The 22,737-nt window shown below is 48.0% G+C and overlaps 2 protein-coding genes across 6 annotated transcripts in view; one reads left to right on the top strand and one right to left on the bottom strand.

Annotated features, from left to right (window-relative positions):
* LOC143213783 (band 4.1-like protein 4) overlaps nucleotides 1-22,737 on the top strand; it is a 64,159-nt gene that overhangs the window by 11,718 nt on the left and 29,704 nt on the right. The gene's annotated exons all lie outside the window — the stretch shown is intronic.
* LOC143213787 (uncharacterized) lies at nucleotides 40-20,794 on the bottom strand. Its single transcript, XM_076434002.1, has 2 exons — nucleotides 13,060-20,794; nucleotides 40-12,826 (listed from the first exon to the last, which is right to left on the bottom strand). The coding sequence occupies exons 1-2, from the start codon at nucleotides 13,082-13,084 to the stop codon at nucleotides 12,519-12,521; spliced, it is 333 nt and encodes a 110-aa protein (XP_076290117.1). The 5' UTR covers nucleotides 13,085-20,794; the 3' UTR covers nucleotides 40-12,518.

Raw genomic sequence — 22,737 nt, 5'->3', positions numbered from 1 at the left:
GAAAATAACTAAGCATAACGAATACTCAATCTTGAGGAAACATTTGCAAATATTCTTCAACAGTTTGTTTAGACGTTGTACTCTGACGAATTTCACTGTCTAGAGTAACTCGCGATACAAGTAGTTTGACTCTTAGATGGACACGTACCTTTACATTTGGAGACATTCGGTACGAGATACCGCGCCAAGACTCCGGATAATCTCGGTCCTACTGTATTTTGCGAAGAGACGAGAATATATTCACAAGCGCCGGAGCAGGCTGGGTGATCTTCGAAGAACGCATCTCGAGGATCCAGTAATTTTTTCAAGCCGACCCTCGGCGGTTCTCGCAATTAGGGGGAGATCTACGACGAGGAAATCGCGTTGATATTCCAATGGGCAATTAGGATCGATTCTTTTCCGTTCGCCTTGGCGCGGCGGCTCGACGCGAGCAAGGTCGATCGATGGATCTACAGCCGCGGGCCGTTTTATTCGGTGGCAAATCAACGGGCATTTGGCGCGTGGGAGAGTCCGAGGAGTTCCCTCTCCTCTCTCGAATTTATTAGCCGACGATCGTTTATGATCGTTAACGACGCAACCGAGATGCGGCTTAATTGCCATCGAGATATCATGGGCCAGAGGAACGTCGAGAACGTCGTATCGAGATGCTCCCGAGTCTATTGATGCCCGTTGACGTTGCTCGTGGAAGCCCAGTTATTTCCCGGGCCGGGTTAAATATTCATGGCTAATCCCGCGCGGAACGCGAGTGTCTCTTTGCGATTCGCGGCTTTGTCATTCAAACGAACGTCGCTCGGGCCCGCTTCCAATTTCCACGGCGCGGCGCGTCGCGGCGCGGCGTCTGACAGTGACTTCGAAACTGATGCTGATAGCGTGAGACACGATAATTCGTTCGAATTATTCAATTATTTTTTGGTCCTACTGTTTTAAATTGCGCCAGCTTATTTTTCTGATGAAGAGTAGAAATGTTAACACATTGCCGACCGGTGATTATTGCATAATTTTGAAAAATCTATGGTACCTTCAATAGCAACAGCAATTTTCATTGTGTACTAACAAGTCATCCTCAATAACGTCATCTAATAGTTTCATTTAAGATTGCAATGTGAAAGAAAATTACTATGCTTTGTTTTGGTGCAGCACAATTATTGAGGATCCTATACATAAGCTTTCGGTAGGTAAAGAATTAATTAAAGGTTCTACGAGGAAACGCGAGCGGCCGGATGTTGCAATAAGGTCGGAGGACCGAAATCCGTTGTTTGTCCTTGGGATGATTTAGAGGCCAGCCGCGATATAATGCGAGCGTAGATTATTGCAGCACGTAACTCACAAAGGCTCTGGCCCAATAATAAGAGGCAGGCTTTCGTTGCCCGAAGATATTATTGCCCCTCTTGCGAAACTCATTCATATGCCCGAATCCATATCGGATATGCCAGCCGATTTGCATTGAAAAGGACACCCTTTCACCGACGCGACGCGACGGTTCCCATCGTAAACTATACTATCAGAGATGGCTCTCGCTTTCTCTGGGCTACCGGGATCGGTTTCAACTCCGACGACCACCGTATCACGCGATTTTAGAGCAAGGCTACCAACTTACGCGTGGAGCAGGGAGCACGTTTTCGAAATCGCTCCTCGGAGTCCTTCGAACGCGTTCCATCTTCAACACCACGACTATTATTAGGCTCACGCGAGTCGCTCGCGAAACTTCTCGATCACGACAACCTAGAGCCGGCTCTATTAACTCGCTGCTGATTGACTTTTGAAGGTAAAACTGCCTCCGCGATGGTGCCACCGCGTTTTAAAGGGGAACTATGTTGGCAGTATTTTTTGAATTAATATCCCTTTGTCTGGTAGGAGAATATTATCTTGGACGTCGCGTCGGTAGCGATTTTAATGGACCATTGTCCCTGGAATGATCGAGACACAGCGCGTTAAACTATCCGTAGTCCAGATTTGTTAATTGGATACAGCCGAGAACGCCAAGAATCGACAACTAGCGGCGCAGCGTAATTGTCGCAGTAAACTATTCCCTACGAGTGCGTTTAAGTCACCGCAGAATTTATACGAACATAGTCGTTGATTTACAGTCTTTAGCAGCCATAATCTTCTGGAAGGCGTGGCGCTCGAGTATGCGTGGCGGTTGTGTAACAATCCCCCGATATTGAAACGTACGCGGCACACGGTCCCGATGTGATACTCTATTCGTCTCGAGGATATTCTGTGGGAGTGTGTAATTTGTTGAAAAAGATTTGATACTCGATTCCCGATCACCCGGTGGATTCTTTGCGATCTGTTGAACGCGATGGCGCGGCGCGGCGCGGCGGCCGGTTCACGGCTCCCGCACTGCCATATACACGAGGTGATTAAGCGCCGGGACTCCTCGCGCACGTAAATACCCTATTATTCATCCTAGCGAGTCTTGTCTATCAAACGTTTGCGCAGGGATGCTCGGCTGCTTGTAAATTATCCCCGGCCTGGCGACTCCCTTTAACTGGATGTGTCGTGAACGTAACATTAAACCCTGGAAACGTTGCCGTGCAAGAAGTAAGGTATTAGGCATCACTCAGCGGCTCGTGATTACCGACCGAACAATTTGTAATAACAGCCGGGCTCCGGGGCTGGATAGATTTATCTGCTACTCTCGGAAATGCTGCCCGCGAAACTTGGCCTCTACACGTTCGGCTCGGCCACTCCGTATCATTATACTTGACCCTATACAGTATGTCCCGGAGGTACTCTAAAGTAGCGCTTTCATTAAGTTTCGCCGGGATTCGAGCCCCAAAAAGAATCGCTCCAGAGCGCATTATTTCTTGACCCTTCGCCGTACTTTAACGAGTCGGACCCGTCACGAAGATTTTGGCAAAGTCTAACCCTTGGCACTCGAATGGTGACAAAATATCTAATCGGTATCTAATCGATTGCTAAACATTTAGGTATTGTACGAGGTGATGTACCAATTTCATATCCATCAAATGTCAAAAATCATAGGGAATGGAAATATTCCACAAGTATAATATTACAAAATATTCAATTATACTAGACTGCGAATGTTTATTCAATTTTCAATGTTTCTAGGTAAATTTTAAGAAAGTGGAATTAAATAAAATCTTATTTTCAGTGGTAGTGGTAGCCTTTGTAGATCTAGAACAAAATGAATGGAATCGTATAAAATTCTATCGAATTTTAGATTCCAGCATTTTTGGATCTTCAAAAGATCCACAGTTTAATTATTGGGAAGAAATAGTTAATTTCCTTGGGAACAAGACTATGTCCACAAAACGGTCAAGACCGGTGAACGAATCGATGGCAACTATAGCTGTATCGCGGAGGCTTAATTGCCCAGGATAGAACCGATTAGTTTCCCCGACCGATGCGACGCGCGACGGTGATTTCGAAGCGGAAGCGCAAAAAGATGACAGCGTGGACAGACGTTCACACAGTATAAAAGAAGAGTTTGTCGCGTGTAATGTCGGTTAATCGTCGCGTTTCGTGCACGCGCATCCCGAGATTGCTATTCACCGATCGAACGCGCCCACCGATCGACATTCTTCGACGAGTTCGCGGCCTAAACGAAGAAAACGATACGAGAGCGCAATACAAATGGAGGTGCGCGCAGTCAGTCGATCAACCGTAATCGAGAACTTTCCATGATGTGGCTTGGTGTTCGTTAATGACAAATAAGAAAGACGAGACGCGCGGCGCGGCGCGGCAGCGGCTACGCTAATGTAGTCGCGGATGTATAGTTAGAACAAAGTGTTGCTTACAATCCGGAAGTAGTATATTACGACGCGCGGCGCATTACGATGCAATTAAGCGGACAAAAATCTGTCTGCCTACGCCGCGGTTCATCATTCACTCGGATAAAGACTGACTTCTGAGTTCTCTCGTCCTTGGTTACGCGAAAGATCTACACCGGGCAGTGTCGAGGGTTAATTAACTTCTCTTTCTGTATGGTTCGGAGTGCGAAGCCATGGCCAGTCATCGATATTCGCTCGAACCCGTACGGGGTGACTCGCAAATAAGCGCGGACGTCGATTACAATCATTGATTCGTAAAAGAATCTAGCGGGTTTACGAGTGGATACAACAATTGGTACTTCGAAGGTACAAGTTGTGATCGCGAAGAGCTAACCTAGACATTCAAATCTTCAAATTTTCTATCATTGAAACTATCACTATATAGTTTGAGCATAGAAGAATTTAAGGTGTTGAGATTTTAGCTGCAGGTTTTGCACTTGAAATTCACCCTTTTGCAAATCAAATAATTTTCAATATTCTTGATGGGTGAAATTGATTTGCAAAATCTATAAAACAAACATTCTCGCCTTCGTCATCCTATAGTTCCACCACACAAACCGAAACGGACCGGGGCAAAGAGGCATTTGGCTAGAATCACTTCGTGCTGTTGTTTCTCCAGAAGAGCGTCAATTGTTTCCAAGATTCGCTCGACAGTAAAAAATGCGTGGAAACGCGACACCGATCTAGAAATAATTTCGACTCGCCTAGAGAAGAACAGGCCGCGACACGAAGATAATTGCTCTCGAGTATTTCTCTTCCATTTATCGTTCATGTAGAGCCAGTTTCATTGAACTCGCGCCACGATTGCTGCTCGCGAGTTAACAGCCGGTCCTTCGACTCGCCGCCTTCTCGTTCCCGCGGATATTTAAAATGTTGCGTAATGCGCTGAGACCGGATGAGACCGCGGTCCAGAGTTTCCCCGGCCGATTAAACCGATTTAACCGCGACCGAGGGAAATATTCTAGTCTAGGCCGTTGGTCTTATCCCCAGCGATTAAAGCGACGATAACCGATCGTTACGGCCTTGGCCGAAACAGCCCGACCATTTCTAGCAGTTAATTAGCCACTGCTAGGGGATGAATCGGCCACTGGAAACTGGAACACGACGGAAGTGCCGCTGGAAGTGGGCGTCGACGCACGGAGGAATCTGGTCGTTCCCTTTGCCAGACGACGACGATTAGACCAGAACAGGAATTGTTTGTTGGAGTTTTGGATAGATGTACAACAAATAATCGAAAAATAAATCGACTAAAAAGCCTAATATAAAGGTTGCCTTTACACGTTGTCATTCTTCAACATCCGCGGTCTCATTGTCAGTATAATAAGTAGACTGCGGATTTTTATGCATTTATGAAGAAATTGACGAATAGTGTAATATTGTTTTGAATGCAATCAAGTCATTAAGAGATAAAATCCCATTTTATTTTGCTCCTGCTTCCCACGATTACTGCAGATCATTTTTATTTTGCGTATTTTTATGTATTTTATGTATTCATATTAATGTTTATGCATTTGTATGCATTCTTATTCTGTACACATATATTCTTCTTGGTTGTCATTCTTATATCGAATTGTGTATTACGTTGAAATAAATTTTTTATGAGATTTTCGACAATAAATAGGTTCTCGGAAACGCCTAAGACGTTTCTAACATGAGGTAGCCCTGGGAGAAGCGAGCCCCTAGGCCGACCCTGTGTTGGAAAGTCGGTGAACGTTGCAGGAGCGGCAAATTACAATGTCAGGGACGTAGGGATCCTTTTCTTTTGGGAGTCGGGGCTGAAAAACAGAGCCGGCCGAGCAGACACCGCGTTATAATTCAAAGAGACTAACAATATTTCGTTTCCCAGCGCGTTTGGCCGTGGCGGGACCGGGCATCCCGTGTCCAGGGGCTATGTCAGTGGTGGGTTATGGGTGACGGTGCACGAACGAGGGGCGTACGTATCGTGGGGGTACTCGGTGCACCTTCGTCCCTGCTCTGTTATTAGGCGATATACCAAAATTGGTGGGCCACTTCCCCAGAGGGCAACTCCCCCATCCATCCACCCCGCGCACACTAATTCGCGCGGCGCGTTTAACTTGCTCGTTTCTTTCTCGCTCTCTCGCGTAGTTCTCTTTCTACCCTTCTTCTCTCTCTCTCTCTCTCTCTCTCTCTCTCTCTCTCTCTCTCTCTCTCTCTCTATCTCACTCTGTTTAGCATCCTCTTCGGACAACCGACGGATTCCTCAACGGACACGTGATCGTCGCTCAAACGCCATACATACTTGCGAACCAGTCCACCGGCAAACATTAAGAACGAGGAAATTATTGCCTAGAGAGGGAATCGCCGTCTACGGGGGCCCGTACCGATTAACGGGCGACCGTGAAAACTTTTGGAATGTTCCACGAAGGAATGGACGGGAGGGGAGAGAAACCTGCCACGGCTACCCCCTCGGGCCTGTTACAATGAAACGCTCGCGATCTCCCGATTCGAAAGGGTAATCTTGTCTTTTCGAGCGGCGAATTTTTCGGGAATAAAGTTCGCGGCCGAACACGAAACTCCCCGAGTAATAGGAGGGTTCCGAGGGAGACGTTTTCGAACGTGGCGCTCCTTCTCCTCTTTTTTCTTTTACGGTGAAACGTTCTTCTACCTCGGGGAAACTAATAATGGGATGCTCACCGGTGGAATTTCAATCGGTCAGCAAAAGTATCCGACCAACGTTTCAACACTTCAATGCGTGACCGGACGCAATTCTACCGATCCGTCTCCGAATCGATCAAACTCTTTATTAGCTTCGTTGAAGATCCTGAACGACGCTTTTGCGTCAACCCATGTTCGTTCGAAGGAATTTTCAGGATCGTTTCAAGCCCTGGGGATAATTGTGATCTCACCCCGTCCCCTGTCGTCTCTGTGGCGGTCAACAGGGGGTGGACGCGGAAATTCCCGGCAGACGAGAGAGACGTAGAGGAGAGAGAAGGGAGAGTTTCGTCGAGGGACATAATTTAATCAGTCGCGATCCGAGTTCGATTCGACTGCGTTAATCCCCGGCCGCGGTGAAAGTCATTGAGGAATTGTGTTTCAGCAGAAAACGGAAGTTAGAGAGAGGACTATCCGGAGAAGAGGATACGAAAGAAGGAGAGGGATACGAGTCACGAATTACAGACAATAGAAACGTCGTTGTCGGGAATCGCGACGTTGCTCCCGAACTTTCGAAGCAATTTTCGTCTATCCTTTTCTATTTCCGGGTGACGTCTGGAACGACGATCCCCCGATAAAAGTTTCTCCTGCACGGATGAAATTGAAACCAGTCTAATTATACCCGTAGATCGCTCGTTCTCGTCTCCCTTTCAATCTTCCCCTGCTACCGCCCCCATTGCTCTGTCCCTGTCTCTCTCTCTCTCTCTCTCTCTCTCTCTCTCTCTCTCTCTCTCTCTCTCTCTCTCTCTCTCTCTCTCTCTTCCTTCCGTGCTTCTCCCCAGGCGTTCTTTCTCATTTCACCCTTCACTATATTAAATTCACTGTTTTCCGACGAATTTGTCCCACGAGGAGTCGTTAAAAATCCCCTCGTTACCCTTTGTCGTCCCAGACTATTATATTATACATGCCGGGCAAAGTTTAAAGTTGAATTACTTGATTGAGAGACACTCGTGGAAACGGAGTTACAGTTTTCTCTCAGCTTCCCATTCCGTTTTCGTTTTGCATTTTTTCCCGAGGACGACAGTCTCGTCGCGTTTCAAAGGAACCCCGGGGTCCGGTCAGAAATTCGGAGACTCGACGTGATTCAACAAGATTATCGGCCGGTCGATGACACACCGTTTGTTCGCCGGCTATATAGTCGCGTGACCGTTTTGCAGAAAAACCAGCCTGTTCGAACAGCGACCTACTGTTCAGCGCTTTAAAAATCCCCGTGATCGACGTTTCCTCGACCGAGATCCGCTGCTTTGCGATCCGCAGGCTCGAGTTGATTTATCGGTGGAAAAAACCTTCGGACAAGACCAACTCTTTGAGAACGTCTCTTCGGGTCGTCGTCGATCCTTCGCTATCAACATTTTCGAATTAGTCTTTCCACTTGGTGCGAATCGTGTGTGCTCCCCGTGCCTCGCAAGGTGAGTTGTGTTAACTTAAATACCTTGTAATTGAATTACGTAATTCGATTACGTCGTATTTTAATTATATCGTAATTGATTCTGCAAGTTTAACAGAGATAATCTCTCTATTTTTCCTATAATCATTCGTCTTGCGAGGTACTGGAAGAGTCCCCAGGAAAGAGGAGGAATATCAATTTGACGTTCCTCGAGGTTCGAAACTATATATAGATTGACAAAAATCAATCTTCTTCCCGTACGAAATGCTCGACACTGACTTTCGTATGCTGCGGACTGTATTGTTCGTTAAACGTTCGGGCAAGAAAACTGAAAGCCGTCTCGAACACCGGGAAAGAGCAAACCCCACTGCCAATAAGGACATTTCCCTTGTACATCGTTTATCCGTGGAGAAGTTACGATGACACTTGTCAATAGCAAGAATCGAGCGATCAATCTCGATCCCGCGGCATCGGTTCTCAATCAATTTGCGTGGCAACCGGAGCTTACTCATCCTGAGCATGCACCAATCGAGCCAATCGTACGAGCCATCGCGTTGCGTTCGTTGAAACAGCTTGCCGCACAGGCTCTTCTCCTTCTGTGTATGCCCGGTGTCGGAAAAACTCGAAAGGAGGCATCCTGCGTCTATCATCGTCTCCGCGAGGCTGCTTCTCGTTTATTAATAGAGTTCCAAGAGACTTATTTCGCGAGGAGCGCCGGTGTAGCTCGGAGCGTCACCGTGATTTCATCAATTTCAATTACCGGGGACGTTGTCGGTTCGCCGTATTGCATTCCGCTCGCGTGGTACCTCGTGGAACCTTGCAATTCCGCGGTGGAAGAAGAGAAAGAAGAGCACGAAGAATCCAGGCCGAACGCAAAACGAGAAAACCGAGCGGAACGATCTCTGGCGACCGGCGCGGCGCGGCGCGGCGCGGCGCACTATGGTCTGGAAACACGCTTTTTATCCCCGAAAGTCAACTTTTCAATATTAAGATACTGGAAAAATTTTTTAGCAACAAAGAACCCTTCGAAGCTTCCAAATCCAAATTATTATTCGTTTCAGATTATTCTGTGCTGAGATATAACGTTCCGAAGACACAACAAACTCCAAACTACGAAAGTACATGAATTTTATTAATTTTTATTATATGTATTCATCGTTGATTTTATTTATGTATGTTTCTATTTTATTTCTGTGGTTATTGTTACTCGTGTTATTTCTGCTGCGTAAAAGTAGTATTAAGTATTAACACGATTTTCGAGACATTTCCTATAATCTGCCAAAACATTAAAACGTTACTGTATCTTTCCGACTTGATAATATTTTTGCTGGTGTTGAAACGAATTCCTGCTCGGCGAGAATGAAAAATAAACCGTCTAGAAAGAATTGAACGAATATGCAGAAAAATCTTGTTCCTCCTGTGTTATTCTCGGTAACTTCCACAAAAAAGGAAGAATCGAAAAATAGGTGGGAATAAAAATGCTTCTGCTCGGGCAGAATCGCGGCGTTAAGCTACCGCGGCGTGCTAGAGATCGGAGAGAAGGTTAGCGATTTGATATCACGGATTATTAGAGCCGGAACGGTGGAGAGTCGTTCGGTTAGTAACCACGATACACACTTACAGCCACTATTTTCTCGCCATCGATATACCGGTGTGCCGGGGCCGGGTATCTTCCCGGTTTTATATCGCCGGTCATAGAACCAGTCTTGCGTAACCGAACAGCCTCGAAGAATGGCCATGCGTCAAGATAATGTGACCGGATAAACGTAACCCTTTCCGGTCAAACCAGATACCTGGCCGATACACATTGGCCGCCGCCGCGCAGCGCGATTGCGATTCCGATTGCCCCGCTCTCGCTTACTCGATCGTCCTCTTCTCCCGACTCGGTTCCCTGGAATTTGCATATTATTTATCGAGAGCCAGGCCTCGGCCGTTTAACCTGGAACGTCGTCGTTCGCCGAGCGATTTTCTCCGTGCTCCAGGGAATCGAGCTCTTTCGCTTACCAGCCCATGTCGCTTCTCTGTCCTAAGAAAAGCCCGGTCTCTGTTTTCGCAAGAAACTTTCGAGCCGTTTATTTCGAGTCTCGTTAGCGAGTCGCCACCGTTCCGATCGGAATTGCCCGTGTCAGTTGCTCCGTTACTTCGATCCCACGGTTACTTTTCTTATTCCGTTCCGGGAATGAGAATCGAATGCTTGTGACACAATTGACAGTGCGTTTCAATACATGATGACAGGTTTTAATTCTTAAGCCAATGAAAGAATCAGGTTTTGTCGTACTGGCCAGATCTCATAAATACCTTCGCTTTTCCTTATCGAAGATCGCAACCGAGGCGAAATTGGATCCGGGGTGTTAAGCACGAAAGCTCTCCAGGAACATAAGTAGCGTAGCCTCCGGTGTCGCGTCCGGAGAATTTACTTTCAGTTTCGGTTCGGTCTTATCCGCGGTATAAATTTCTCCGCTGGCTGTCTAACATTGATAGGGCGTTGCGAACAAGTACGAAAAGCTGCTCGCAAAGCCGGGCTTAGTGTATCTATCGTTCGTGTCGCATTCGGTGGGTAGGGCTTACACCAATGCCTGGAGGGGAAGAATGCAGATCGTGTAACTCGTCGACGCGATCGACGTGTCCTCCACAATGGGCCCAAATACGGCGATTCGGAATTAATGTGGATCATTTTTATCTTGCTTCTGAGCAGAACTGTCAAATATCCTCGAAGTTCATGAACGTTATCCGCGCGTCGAAGATTCTTGGAGTAAATTCGTTCAATTTCCAGGGACCACCGCGCAGGGTCGTTTAGAAGCTGCGCATATTCGACTGTACTCCGTAAAGTTGCGGGCAAAAATTAAGGAGAGGTTCTTAAAAGGCTGCGTCCAATTATCTAGCAGGACATCTCCATAGAATTTACGTTAACGCCGCGGCATTCGAAGAAGGCGAGCCTCGAACGAGACCTGATTAGAACAGGCCCGCGTCCACTTCGCGGTCTGTAGAGACTAGGTCCGGATGAAAAGGATAGCTTCTCTCCCGGAGGAAAAGTTTTCTGAAAGGGGTTTCTTCCTTCTCTCGATCGGTTCCTCTGGAATTTGTTTTGCTCGTTCCCGGATCTCTTTCTGGCGGAGCCAATTACAGGGATAATCCTTATTATATAATTCGCCGGGGGCATAATCAGTTTCGAGTTTCTTCGTGCGCGATTGTGTTCGCGCGCCAGTTTTCATCGATGCCGGGTTGCACGGGCCGGCCCTGAAAAAGAGTAGCGAACGCGGTAAACGAGAGAAAAACCGGTCGGAAATTTTCTGCTTTGCTGCCCGAGGCCTTTTCCAGAGTCGTTCGCCCGAGGATAAGGACATCGTTTGCTTCGGATTGTTTTTATAACAAGCCCTGGGAATATCTTCTTCTCCCTTCGGTTCTTTTCGTCTCTCTCCACCTCCTCGTCCTTCTCCTCCTCCTCCTCCACCCTCCTTCTTCCGTTCACATTTTATTGATTATTCCTATTCGTTATGAATAAAGATCACATCCGAGCAATTACGTTCGTGTCTGTACGGCTCGAGTTTCTCGTTCGCGTGTCTGCCACCGACGAAACAAGTTTCATCGTTAACGAAGATTCTTTAGCGACCAGCCTAGCCGCTCTAATAAAGCAACCACCCTCGGGAGAATAACTTTCCCGGTTTAGAGAACGTTCTCTATCTTCTATCGGCACGGCGGCGTATCGATCGACAGCGGGGCCTTCTTTGATGTTTAGATTTTAGAGTATTAGAATGTTTCTTTCTTTACGCGTGCGGGGATAGAGGAACTCGGACACTCTGCGCTATCAAACGGATGCGCCCCGTTCCAATGGCTCTTTTGTCCCGCGAAAGATTGTCGACAAGATGAAAATGAGTACCCAAGCTGAGGAATAGTTGGATCGTGCCTCGGAGTATAATTACCGCCCCCCCTTTCCCTCTTTTATACCTTTGAGGTTGTAGCGAGGTGCCGAATGACGGCGGGTATCATTTCTGACGCGGAGCAACTCCTCGAAAAGTTTCAGGTCACTCTTCACGCTTGGAGACCATATATGTATGTATGTATGTATGTATGTATGTACGTATGTAGTATGTATACATATAGTCCAACACCTTCACCTTATTCTGTCTCCGTCTATCCGGCAACAATGAGCAGAGAGACCCACTGTCATCTCCGGAGGCAATTAAATGCCTCGATGATAATTACGACCGGTTGACCAGTAATCCGTTGCGTTCTCCGTGACGATACTGCTCGTTCTCGGTCGGTCGTTTTCTTCTCCGGAGAGCGAGGAGAGGAAGAAACAGCAGCGTTCAGCACTTTTTCCTCGAGATATTGTCGGTAATACCCGTCGAACTGTAACAGTGAGGTAAGGCGAGGTCAATTATCGAGGCGGTAGAATTATCTCGAGCGGTAACCATCGCTACAATGAATGTCTTCTTCTTCTTCTCTGAACGATGGGGAGGGGTCGGGCTCTCTCGCCGCGCCGCGCCGGAGGCGGATGGTGCGTGGTGTCTCGGATCGAAGGCAGTACCATTGCCAAAGATGTTGGTACCTTCAAATATACCCCCGTTTTCTTCGAAACCTGCTTCGTTCATTTCATTTCGCTATTGACAGCGATTCCAAAATAGGCTTCGACAAAGAAATAATATTTCTAAATGAGCAACTCACGAGTACCGCTCGAATATAGCTGGGATAGGTTCTCGAAGAAAAGTTCGCAATGATAGGGTGGTTTCTTTGCTCTCCGAGGCAAAGCGAGTTTCGCTTCTCGATGATTGTTGTGGTTGTTGCGCGGTGGTGTGGGGCAGCAGGTCGCTATCATGGCGTCGCGTCGCGATCGTCGGTAGCATCGTTTTGCATGGTTCTTCCCCGTTGAAACAGCCGATTTGGACCCCTCCGGTGCGTCTGATCCGCGCAGTACCGTGTTCCGATTCCCACGACAAAGCTGCGCGGCTTTGGCTCGGCTCACCGGGGGCTGAAAAGTAGCGCCATACGAAATCAGCCGGAAGGCAGAGAAGGAGAGGGCGGTATGCCTAAATAAATGGTTTGTGTGTGTGTGTGGCTGAGCTCCTTCTCTGTGTGTGTATGAAAAATGAAAGAAATGATCGGAGTGACCGGGCGAACGAGCGAAAGAAAAAGACGGACAGGGGAGAGGGGGCCGAGACAGAGAGGTCGTTCGGAGCACGCAACCTAAAGATGATTACCTACCTCCTGGACCTATACCCAGGTCCATTCGGCCTCGGGCCACGAGGAGAAAGGAAGTGGACCTTCTTCCCCATCTTCTTCTAGTTCTGGCTGCGATCCTCGTCCTTTCTCTTTTTCTCGGAGCTGTTTCCTTCTCTGTGAACGTTCTTCGTCGTTTCTTCTCCTCGTTCCTCTCCACGCTTTTATTACGCGCGGCCTCTACTCTCGCGAGTTTCGGTTCGATCTTTCGCTTTTTCTAAGGTCCCGTGACGCAGCACCCTTTTAACTGCTTATCATGTATCCCCACTGTCATCCGCGAAGCTCGGCTCGCACGTATTAATCGCGCGACGAGAACTGCTACACACCGGTGGCCACAGCCAGGTAATACGAGAGAGGGAAAACGAGGGACGATGATTTTTCTCGATGGGACGGGATCCCGCGCGATTTGCCTGCAGTCCGAGTCGCGTGACGGAACTTGGCGGAATCCGTTGTCGCGGTGCTCTTGCTGCCTTCGGATGGGAAAATCAAGCCGCTACTCTGTAATTTCATTTTCCGGTGCTATTTATCCCCCAGCTACTCGCTTTAATGGGAACCGAGCACATCGTATGCACATTAGGCCGGTCATCGATTTTTTTTCTTTCTCCCCTGATTCGCGATACTCCTCGCGAGAAAATAAAACCTGCGAGATTTTATGTCGGCGCGTAATATCATCTCGCTTCGTTATTCGAGAAGCGATCGAAATAATGTCCTTCAATATTTTTAATATACAGGGTGGTCCACCTAAATGTAGCATAACAAATGTTTTTAATGGCAGAATATGAAGGAACAAAATATCTCCGGAAACTCCGGAAAAAAGGAGATAGTTACGTGGACCACCCTGTATATGCTATCAATAAGCGAATGAACGGAAAGATAGGGTCAAAGAAAACTAATAAAGATAGGGAAAGCAAAGGGATTGCTTCGGGTAGTTTCGAAAGAGGCGGTGTAGAAATTTCATTATATTTAATGCATCCACGTTCGGTTCTCTTTCCGCGTTTCCCTCTTGCTTCGTGGAACGAAAAGATGCAAAAGAATTTTTCTTTATCCGTCCAGGATGCGTATTGCACGTTTTATTGCGTTATAACTCAGCCTTATCTATGCTTTTCAATCGCGTCCCCTCTGTAACCGGCGCGGCGCGGCGTTCCGGCGTGTTTCTTTTTCGTATCACGTACAATATTTCTTCTATTTTATCTACAAAGCACCCGCGAGACTGATTCAGGGATAGTGCGATCGGCCACTTTGAATACCACCTCGCAATCGGAGAAATAAATTTCATATTTCTGCGCCGAGAGTGATTCACGCCGGTCCGCAAGAATTTGCAATTTCGCACGGTTCGTCTCTTCCGAGTGCGCTAGAGGTACCAAAATTCATCAAGAATCTTAGGAAATAACGTCGTCTCGAAAGGGTCAAAATCTTCATTATTCAGACCCAGGATTCACAGAATCTTGGTGCTGCAGATTCGCGAGCCGCTTGAAAACGGTTTTCCATCGAGCCCCTTGGAAACGCTAGTTTTTCCTGGGGAGAGACAATCGCGTTCGAACAGCGGGTAATTCAGGCTCGGTTGCCGTGAAAAAGCCGCAGCCTGGTTCATCGACGATAAATCCCAATGTGGCAATGAACGAGGAACGGAGTCTCGGGTATTGAACGAAACCGTGGGCTCACCTGGAACAACGAGATCGGAGCCGCGGGACGAGCTGTGGAATAACGTTGGAGAGGTTTCGGTAGTTCCATCCGCGGTATCTGCAACGGAAGCAGCAGTAGCAGCGAGCTATTGTGCCGCGAGTTCGAAGGCCCGTGTTTTTCTGGTGGAGGATGAGGAGGGAAGCGGAAAGCTAATGGATGGAACGGAATGAGAACGAAAGCGTCGAATCTCCTGGCCGGGAAATTGAACCTCGCTGGGAAGAAAATTGTGCCCTTAGTAGTACAAGTAGCAGTCCCAGGGAACAGCTAGGCGAGTTAGGCAGGCTCTAGGTAGTCAGACTGCGCGAGCAGGCTGAGTAAAGGCTAGCCAGCGGAGCTACCGGGCAAACAACCAACAACAACCATCCCTCGCACAAAAGATATACGCGCGCGGCACAACGTTTCACCTGCAACAGCATCGCACACCGTAAGCTTTCAGCGGAAAATGCATCGTCTGCTGCTGCTGCTGCTGCTGCTGCTGCTGCTGCTGCTGCTGCTGCTGCTACTACTGCTGCTACTGCTGCTACTGCTGCTCTCGGTGGAAGACCACGAATCAGGGGATGAGGCTAAGGAATGAAGAAAACAAACAACAACGCCCCCGCCCCGCGATTCTGCACCGACAACGATTCACCGGCTCCGGCTCGATCCTTTTCTTTCACCTATTTTCTCCTCTTTCTCTCGTTATGTCTGTCTTTCTTTCTTTCTTTCTTTCTTTCTTTCTTTCTTCGGCCGACGATTTCCTTTTGCATACAGACTGTTGCTGTGGACCGAGCTCGCGTCGCCTCGGTTCTCTCTTCGTTTCACGGGCATTGTGCCTGGTGGTAACATGCTCGTGCTCCGTGCCGCAGCAATAACTATTCCGTTCTCCCCTTTTTCTCCAGCAGCGAGTAATTCGTTACTCCGACGAGTAGCGCCCGTGGAATTGATCCAGGAAATTGGACGATATTTTAACCTGTATCGAATTTTTCATCCGGAACCGCGCCTGAGCACCTTGAGCTGTTGGTATTTCTATTGTATCGCCAAGGCCGGGAATGATCGAACCGAGATCGCGAGACCCGCGTTGGAACAGTGGAATTTAAAGTTTCAACCACTGTTGTATCTTCACCTCGAAAGATGAAACTGAATAGATGTAACAAAATTCTTCAGAAAATTTCGATCGACAGCCTAATCATTAGCGGATTTCGTGCAGCTTGTTTTGCACGGGACTCCGCAATCTGCTAATCGTCACAGTATTCAATATCCCAGGTCTCGGCAAAGCTAATCGACGTCGAGGAGCGGTATTCACCTAGGATGATCTTCGGTTTGACTAATTAGGGCGTAGCCGAGGGAGCTGCCGAGACAGGATAACCGGTTGCGACCGATCTAAACGGTGTGTTTCGTAGTAGGAATCGTTATTATACCGGGGTACAAGCGGAGGAACACCCTAGTGAAACTTAATCATTGATGCAAGAGAAAAGAGAAAGACTTAGCGAGCGAGGAGCAAAAATGCTGACACGAAAACAAGAACTACCGACACGCGTCTTGTACACAGGATCACGCGGTACCGGGAACCATCGAAGCGTTACCTCGAACCTAAGAGGCTCTCTTGTAGGTACCGATCCCAGCCATCCCAGCGAGCATAAATAGTAAGGGTACACGGCGTTTCACGTCAAGCTTAGCGGCGCGGCTGAGAAAAAGTGACAAATGGCCTGACGAAGTACTGTCCTTGCCGGCCATCGAAAACCTTCTTACGCCACGGGCATATTAAGCACGGGACTACGTATTCCCCGGGACATCGTCGTCGTCGTCGGCTACGAAACTATTTATAGACGACACACCGACTCCGATAGAAAATTCCTCCTTCCTAAGAATCTCTCTTCTCGGGTTTTTGTCTGCCGCGCGTCAGATAACGCCCGGCGATAAGCCGGGAATAATTAAACAGCGTGCGCGACCGTCTACTCGGCTTACGCTGTGCGCGTACCAGTTCGCGCGATCGTATACTTTTCTTCCCGCCAAGTTTTCGTTTCCAAGATCCAATTAACCTCTTCAGACATTTTGCTAAAAATTTTCCATTCCCGTATCGTCGTCGTCGAGGTTCGAGGACGAACGTTGTCGCGCACGTAATTTCCCAAGTTGCAAACAAATTGATTATGTGCACAGCAAAAGTGAAGCGTCCGAATAACGCAAATCCGTATTGGATTAATTGCGTTCTCATATGTAAACTTAACAATATGTATACATATACAACGTTCTTAAGGTTTCGCTCTTCTTAAAATACGCTGAAGAATGAAATTGACGATTTGCTCTCGTTGCGAGTGAACGAAAATAACAGATTCCTCTGTCTGTGTACCACATTGGCAGTTTCTACTTGTCGGCTGGCTCGACGCCTATTAAACGAGCGTAGACAAACGAACGCTTGCAGGTAGGCATTACGTTGAATTAGCCGGGGTCGGAATGAATCTTTCATAATTAAGCATGGTTCGCGGGGTATCGGTTAGCGCGGCCATAGATCTGCCGTTGAAAAAAATGCTAATGACCGTGCGGCAAGAACCGAAGTCGACGCCGAAGCTGAAGCTATAGTCGAAGCCGAAGAACACGCGATACCGCGAGTAGGATATTGTACCGGGAACTACCGAAGCGCGTTCGTTCGTTCTTTCCAGCGATAAGTTACTCCGGCGCGTCGATCGTAACCAAGCCGTGGCGAAGCTTACCGGCGCGGCGCGGCGCGGCGCGGCGCGGCGAACGCTTGGAAAAAGTGACAAACAGCATCAATGACGGTGGCGAGCGAACGGTGTCGCTGAAAGAGCAAGCGAGCAGAAGCAACAGGGAATGGACAAGGCATTAGTATACGCGCCGCTCGTGTTTCCCTCTCGCCTATTTAATTAACTAATTTATTTAATTACCTAACGATTACCTTGCCCGTCCCGGAGAACTGTAATTTATTTTTGCCGCGGTAACGAGCCGATCCGCGTTTATTCCGTTTCGCGATCACCGGTCGGTCGGTCGGTTGGTTCGCAACACCACGAGAGAGACAGAGAGAGAGAGAGAGAGAGAGAGAGAGAGAGGGGAAGAAAGATTACTGGGTGCGAAGTGTGATTGATTGGCGTGGTTAATTAATTTCGTACGCTTCCGCGCCTAGTTGTCCTTCGATCGAAACCGGTCATTACCAGCTGTTTAGGCGGCCTGATACCGTGATCATCGTTTCGAGCGACCTGGTAAATCGGCGCTTCCGAAACTGACTCTGAGATGTGCAAGGAGTGATCAAAATAAACTTCAAAATAAAACGGGAAATAAATGACTGTGAGAAATACAAAGGTGGCTTTAAAATTTTCTATTGATATACATATTTCAGGGAGGAATATTGCAATGAACAATTTTTAATTGCGGAAGTATACCCGTGTTAAGAAGGAACGCTTTCGGGGTTAACTTTGATGGAAGAAAGACACGATATAAACACGTAAATCCTATACTCTAAAGCTCGATTAACGCATAAACTCAAAGTTTTTGAAAATTGTGATATGCGGCGTCGTTTTTCCTAACAACCACAGATTTCTCGGCGCGTCTCCTCTCTGTCTCTCGCGGGGTAATCAATTGCAGGGGAATAAGAACCGGACCCGGGATCGAGAGGTGCAAGCTCGTGCATGGTCGAGCCCCGGAGGGTTGATTCGTCGGAGCTGTAGGGCGATATTCACCTGTAGCTTCGCATACGCAATCCCGGTCGAATTCCCCCGGGGGCGCCGCGCCGGCACAGCTCCGACAGTTCGCTCCTCTCTCTGTCTCTCGTATCTCTCGAAAATTGGTATTCCCCGGTAGGTCTGGGTTAGCGGCATCGGTATGTGGGTATTATACCCTTTGTATTCCGATGTGACACGCCTCCGTCACGTTTGCGGGCGTACAACGACAACGGCGACGACGACAACGACGAACGCCGGGCCACGGTGCAACGACCACACCGAGCTATAGCCGGACAACGATAAGAGTCTCTCTCTCTCTCTCTCTGTGCCCTCCCCTCTTTCTCTCTTTGTCGTCCCCCTACGCCCAGCTCGTTTGGTACAGACGTACACACGTACACCTACACAATCGTCGACGATGGACGCACGTACATGGACCCGCGTACCTGGACGCACTCACCGACACATTGAACAAATGCCCATACACTCCTGCTATACACTGGGTGACGACTTCAAGTTATTCGGAAATTATTCATAATCGATGCTACGCGATCTTCGAAATTTTTCGAGAGCAGGTAGAATTCGATATTCGATATTTTTAACTGGGTTTTGTATATTTACAAATGTAATGTTGGATGCATTCTATTAATAACCTGGTTACGTCAAATGAATTGTTATTTATACCCACTCGAACAGAAGCACAACTCTTTCACTCATTTTTGTCGTGAATGATTGTAATGAAATCATCTGGCAACGAGCAACATTCGATGGGAACAATGGACGAGTGATTTCAAGTCGTCGGGTAAGGAGACTCACCCTGTATACGCGAAGGGTCCCTCTCGCTGGTAGCGGAGAGGCACCGGTGGCCGTATGTACGTTTGAGAATACATTATGTAAGCAAAAGGCGAAAAAAGGTCCGTGGAATAGCCCCCACCATCACACACACACACACACACATACACACACACACACACAGAGAGAGAGACTATCAAGTCGTCCCTCCGTTCTATACTCTCCCCTCCATGAGAGGCCCCTACTCTCCTCCACGGGGGCACCGCCACACGGCGTGTTCCTGTACCCCCCAACCCAAGGAACATCGGGCCAGGAGGCATCGGGGCATAGACCTTCGCTCTGTTATACGTACACGTACGGGTGCGTGTCCATTTCAGAGTTTCTTGCGACTGATGCTCTCGAAACTCGAAAGTGCTCTCAGATCCTCTCTGCCCACTTAGGACTAGGGCTGTTGCTTTTTCGATGCTTCGACTCTTCGAAGATTCGAAGGAACGAAGGAACGAAGGAAACTTCGAACTGCACGAAGTTTCGAAGAATTTCCAAGTCTTAGAATCGTATGAAAATATAAATACAAAATTTGACAGTGACGACAGAATTTTCACAGAATATAAAAAATTTTTTAAAATTAATTCGAAGCTTCGAAACTTGGATTCTCATCACCTTTGAAGTTTCTGAAATCGTAGCTTCAAAATCTTCGACCTTCGAAGGAAAGTACCAGCCCTGCTTCAGACTAGTCCAAAAATCCTTCAAAGTCATCTGTCAAAAAGTACACTTTACGATTGTAAAAGAAACACAAAATCTCGAGAAACACAATTTCCACTTACTAGGAATATATGTATACATACTGTGACAGTGAATAGTCAGGAGACTGATCCAGTAGTAAGAATGCAGTTCGTACACAAATAAATTTTGCTCTCTCCGTACACCGAACTGAGCTGACGCCCGAAACCCAAGCAAAGGAGGGATACGAAGAGAGAGAAAGAGAGAGAGAGAGAGAGAGAGAGAGAAAATGAAAAAAGATGGAAACAATGCATCCTGGAAGTCGCCGGACGGACTCCTCCGCCTGGCAGACAGGCCAAGGGAGCGGGATAAAGATCGAATCGCACCGCGGCAGGATTCGCAGTCGATTCTTCTTCTGCACGGCGCGGCGAGGCGAGACGATACCCTTTCGATCCTTCGATTCGACGCGATTAGGACCTTCTTCTACTCCCTCGACTATTCGGAAGGGGCTCGAAGCCTTTGAACAGGTTTCAAATAGATCGAATTCTATTTGTCCCTTCTATAATCTTGTAGACGAGGTGTCAAGTCCAAGGTAGACTGCTGATCATTATGCAGAACAAAGAAAGCGTTTTTATATCATTTGAATAATTGCGCTAAACCAGTGTTAAATCTTTGTGCTCTTTTACTCGTTTACAAAGTGTTGAGTACGGTGTCACGCCAAGGACGTCGATGCTACTTTGCATCTTTTTCCATCGCGCATTCTCGCTCCTCGCGTACCTCTATCGCGAAATCGCAGTTGTTCTCGTAAAATCGTGATTCGATTGCAACCTTTTTCCCAGAGACTCGCAGCTACCGCGGTAGCATAAACATCGCTGAAAAATGCGCCCCCCCCCCCACCCCGTTTCTCCTGTTTGCGATTCAGCGGTGTCCAACGCATCGCGCGGCGGTTGATTCACGAAATCCGAAATGTCCAGGAGCTACGTGAGTCTCTGGGATCACGTAGCCAGGACAAACTGGTCAGCTATTAGCCCGATCCCTCAGCCTTGTTGCTCGTCGGTACACCGCTCTCACAGTTTTCGAAAAGCTTGGAACCACGAACGGTGTGCCGTTGGCATACGCTACTGCGATTTAAAAGGACTCGTGCAGAGCAACCGGTCGGTCGTCGCAAACCTTGGACCATCGACACCGGACGTTTCTTTTCTGCTTCGGACACACTGTGTCTTCATTCTTCTCGTTGCGGCTGCAACTTCGCGGGCCCCTCGCCCGAAGAAGACCAAAAAGGACGCAGTACACTGTACCCAGCAATGTGGCAATGCGCAGCCAGCTGCGAGATAAAGAAACGCCTTCTGTTGCGAACGGATCCTCGCACAGCTCGAGGATCTTCTCCCGGGAAAGTCGCAGCAAGTTGAAAATCAACTGACACTTAGACACGGCGAACAAGTAAATCGGTAGATGCTGATGATTGGATGCATTTATGTAGTGCTCGAGGAAATTGAACAATGTTCCTAATAAAAACGCAATGGATGGAGTCTCGTAACGTGACGATCTCAAATAACTCGTAAGTCATTTGTTGTACGAAAAACTCTTTCGAACAAAAGTTGAATCTTTCTTGAGGGTCTTTTGGTGTTGACAGGGCCGTGGTCACTGCTGCTGAGCCTACATCACACGCGTCTTGCACGCAGGGCCGGAAACTCTGCGTCGCTCCCCACATTTATGACAAAAACGGGCAGGCACAATTTAAACGACCGGCTTCATATTCTTCAGACGGTTTGGAACGTCTCTCTTTCGTTCCGGCAGTGAGATAACATTGTCTCGATTCTGCCACGTAGTTTTTCTTCCGTCCGGTAGATAAAATCTCATGCTCCCTGCTCACCATATTTCATTTGGATCGCGTCGCTGAGAAGATGCCAGCCCGTAGCACGGGCAAGATAAGCGAATATTTTAATCAAATTGTTCACGACCAGGACTACACGGTACCACCGGAAAAACGTTGATTATCCAGTTGCAAGCGAGAAACAAACATCTTTGCTTATTCGAAATTTCGTATTGCTCGTCGCGATTTAATGTACCCGCGCGGTTAGCTTGTGGCGAGACCGTTTAATTAAGATTTCTCGATGCAGCACGAATCGGGCAATTTTGCGGTTATCCGGGGAGCGCGTTATTCAAATCCGAATTTACGGGCGGGACCAAGACGATAGTCCCGTGAAATACTCGCGCGACGACGCGACGACGCGACGCCCGCAGACTCGTAAAGCGCGTCATTATAAAATATGTATATGTCTCTCTCTCTCTCTCTCTCTCTCTCTCTCTCTCGGCACGGTTTGCGGGAAGAAAGCAGGATGGACAACGCGTTTCCCTTTATCTATAGTATTCGCCATCTCGAAAGGGAAACGGGTTTGAAACGAAACCAGCCGGCGAGTTATTCGCCGGGACGAAACGCGAGCGGAAAATTGATCGTTAGCACGATGGTGTCGTCGCTGCGCTATCCGGTATCGGCCGGTATAAACATCGTCGCCGCGTACGATACACGAGGACGACGCTTATTTAACTGTAACAGCTATGGACACCGTCCCTAATAAAACGGGACCGTTCGCGAGCCGATAAATTGGTCCGGCATTTCGAGCGACGCATTTTTCCGCCGTGAAAATACGCTTTCGTCCTTGCAACGAATCGCCTCTGCGATTCCACGCGTTCATTGCACCGATCCCTGGCAGGATCTCGAAGATCTATGCTTCTCCGCTTCGTGGAACGCGCAAATCACCTGGCCGGAGAGCAAGAGCGTGGGTGCAGCAGGTGGAATAGATCCAGATACGATCCTCGA

Source organism: Lasioglossum baleicum, chromosome 11 (genome assembly GCF_051020765.1).
Source record: "Lasioglossum baleicum chromosome 11, iyLasBale1, whole genome shotgun sequence".
NCBI lineage: Eukaryota > Metazoa > Arthropoda > Insecta > Hymenoptera > Halictidae > Lasioglossum > Lasioglossum baleicum.
This window is presented reverse-complemented; position numbering and strand designations above follow the sequence as displayed.

What these genes read in the sequence shown, in the direction of transcription:
- LOC143213787 (XM_076434002.1), bottom strand. Translation starts at nt 13,084, where the DNA reads ATGGACCTGGGTATAGGTCCAGGAG. An exon ending in CCTGGGTATAGGTCCAGGAG is followed by an intron (nt 12,827 to 13,059) that starts GTAGGTAATCAT and finishes GCTACTTTTCAG; the next exon opens with CCCCCGGTGAGCCGAGCCAA.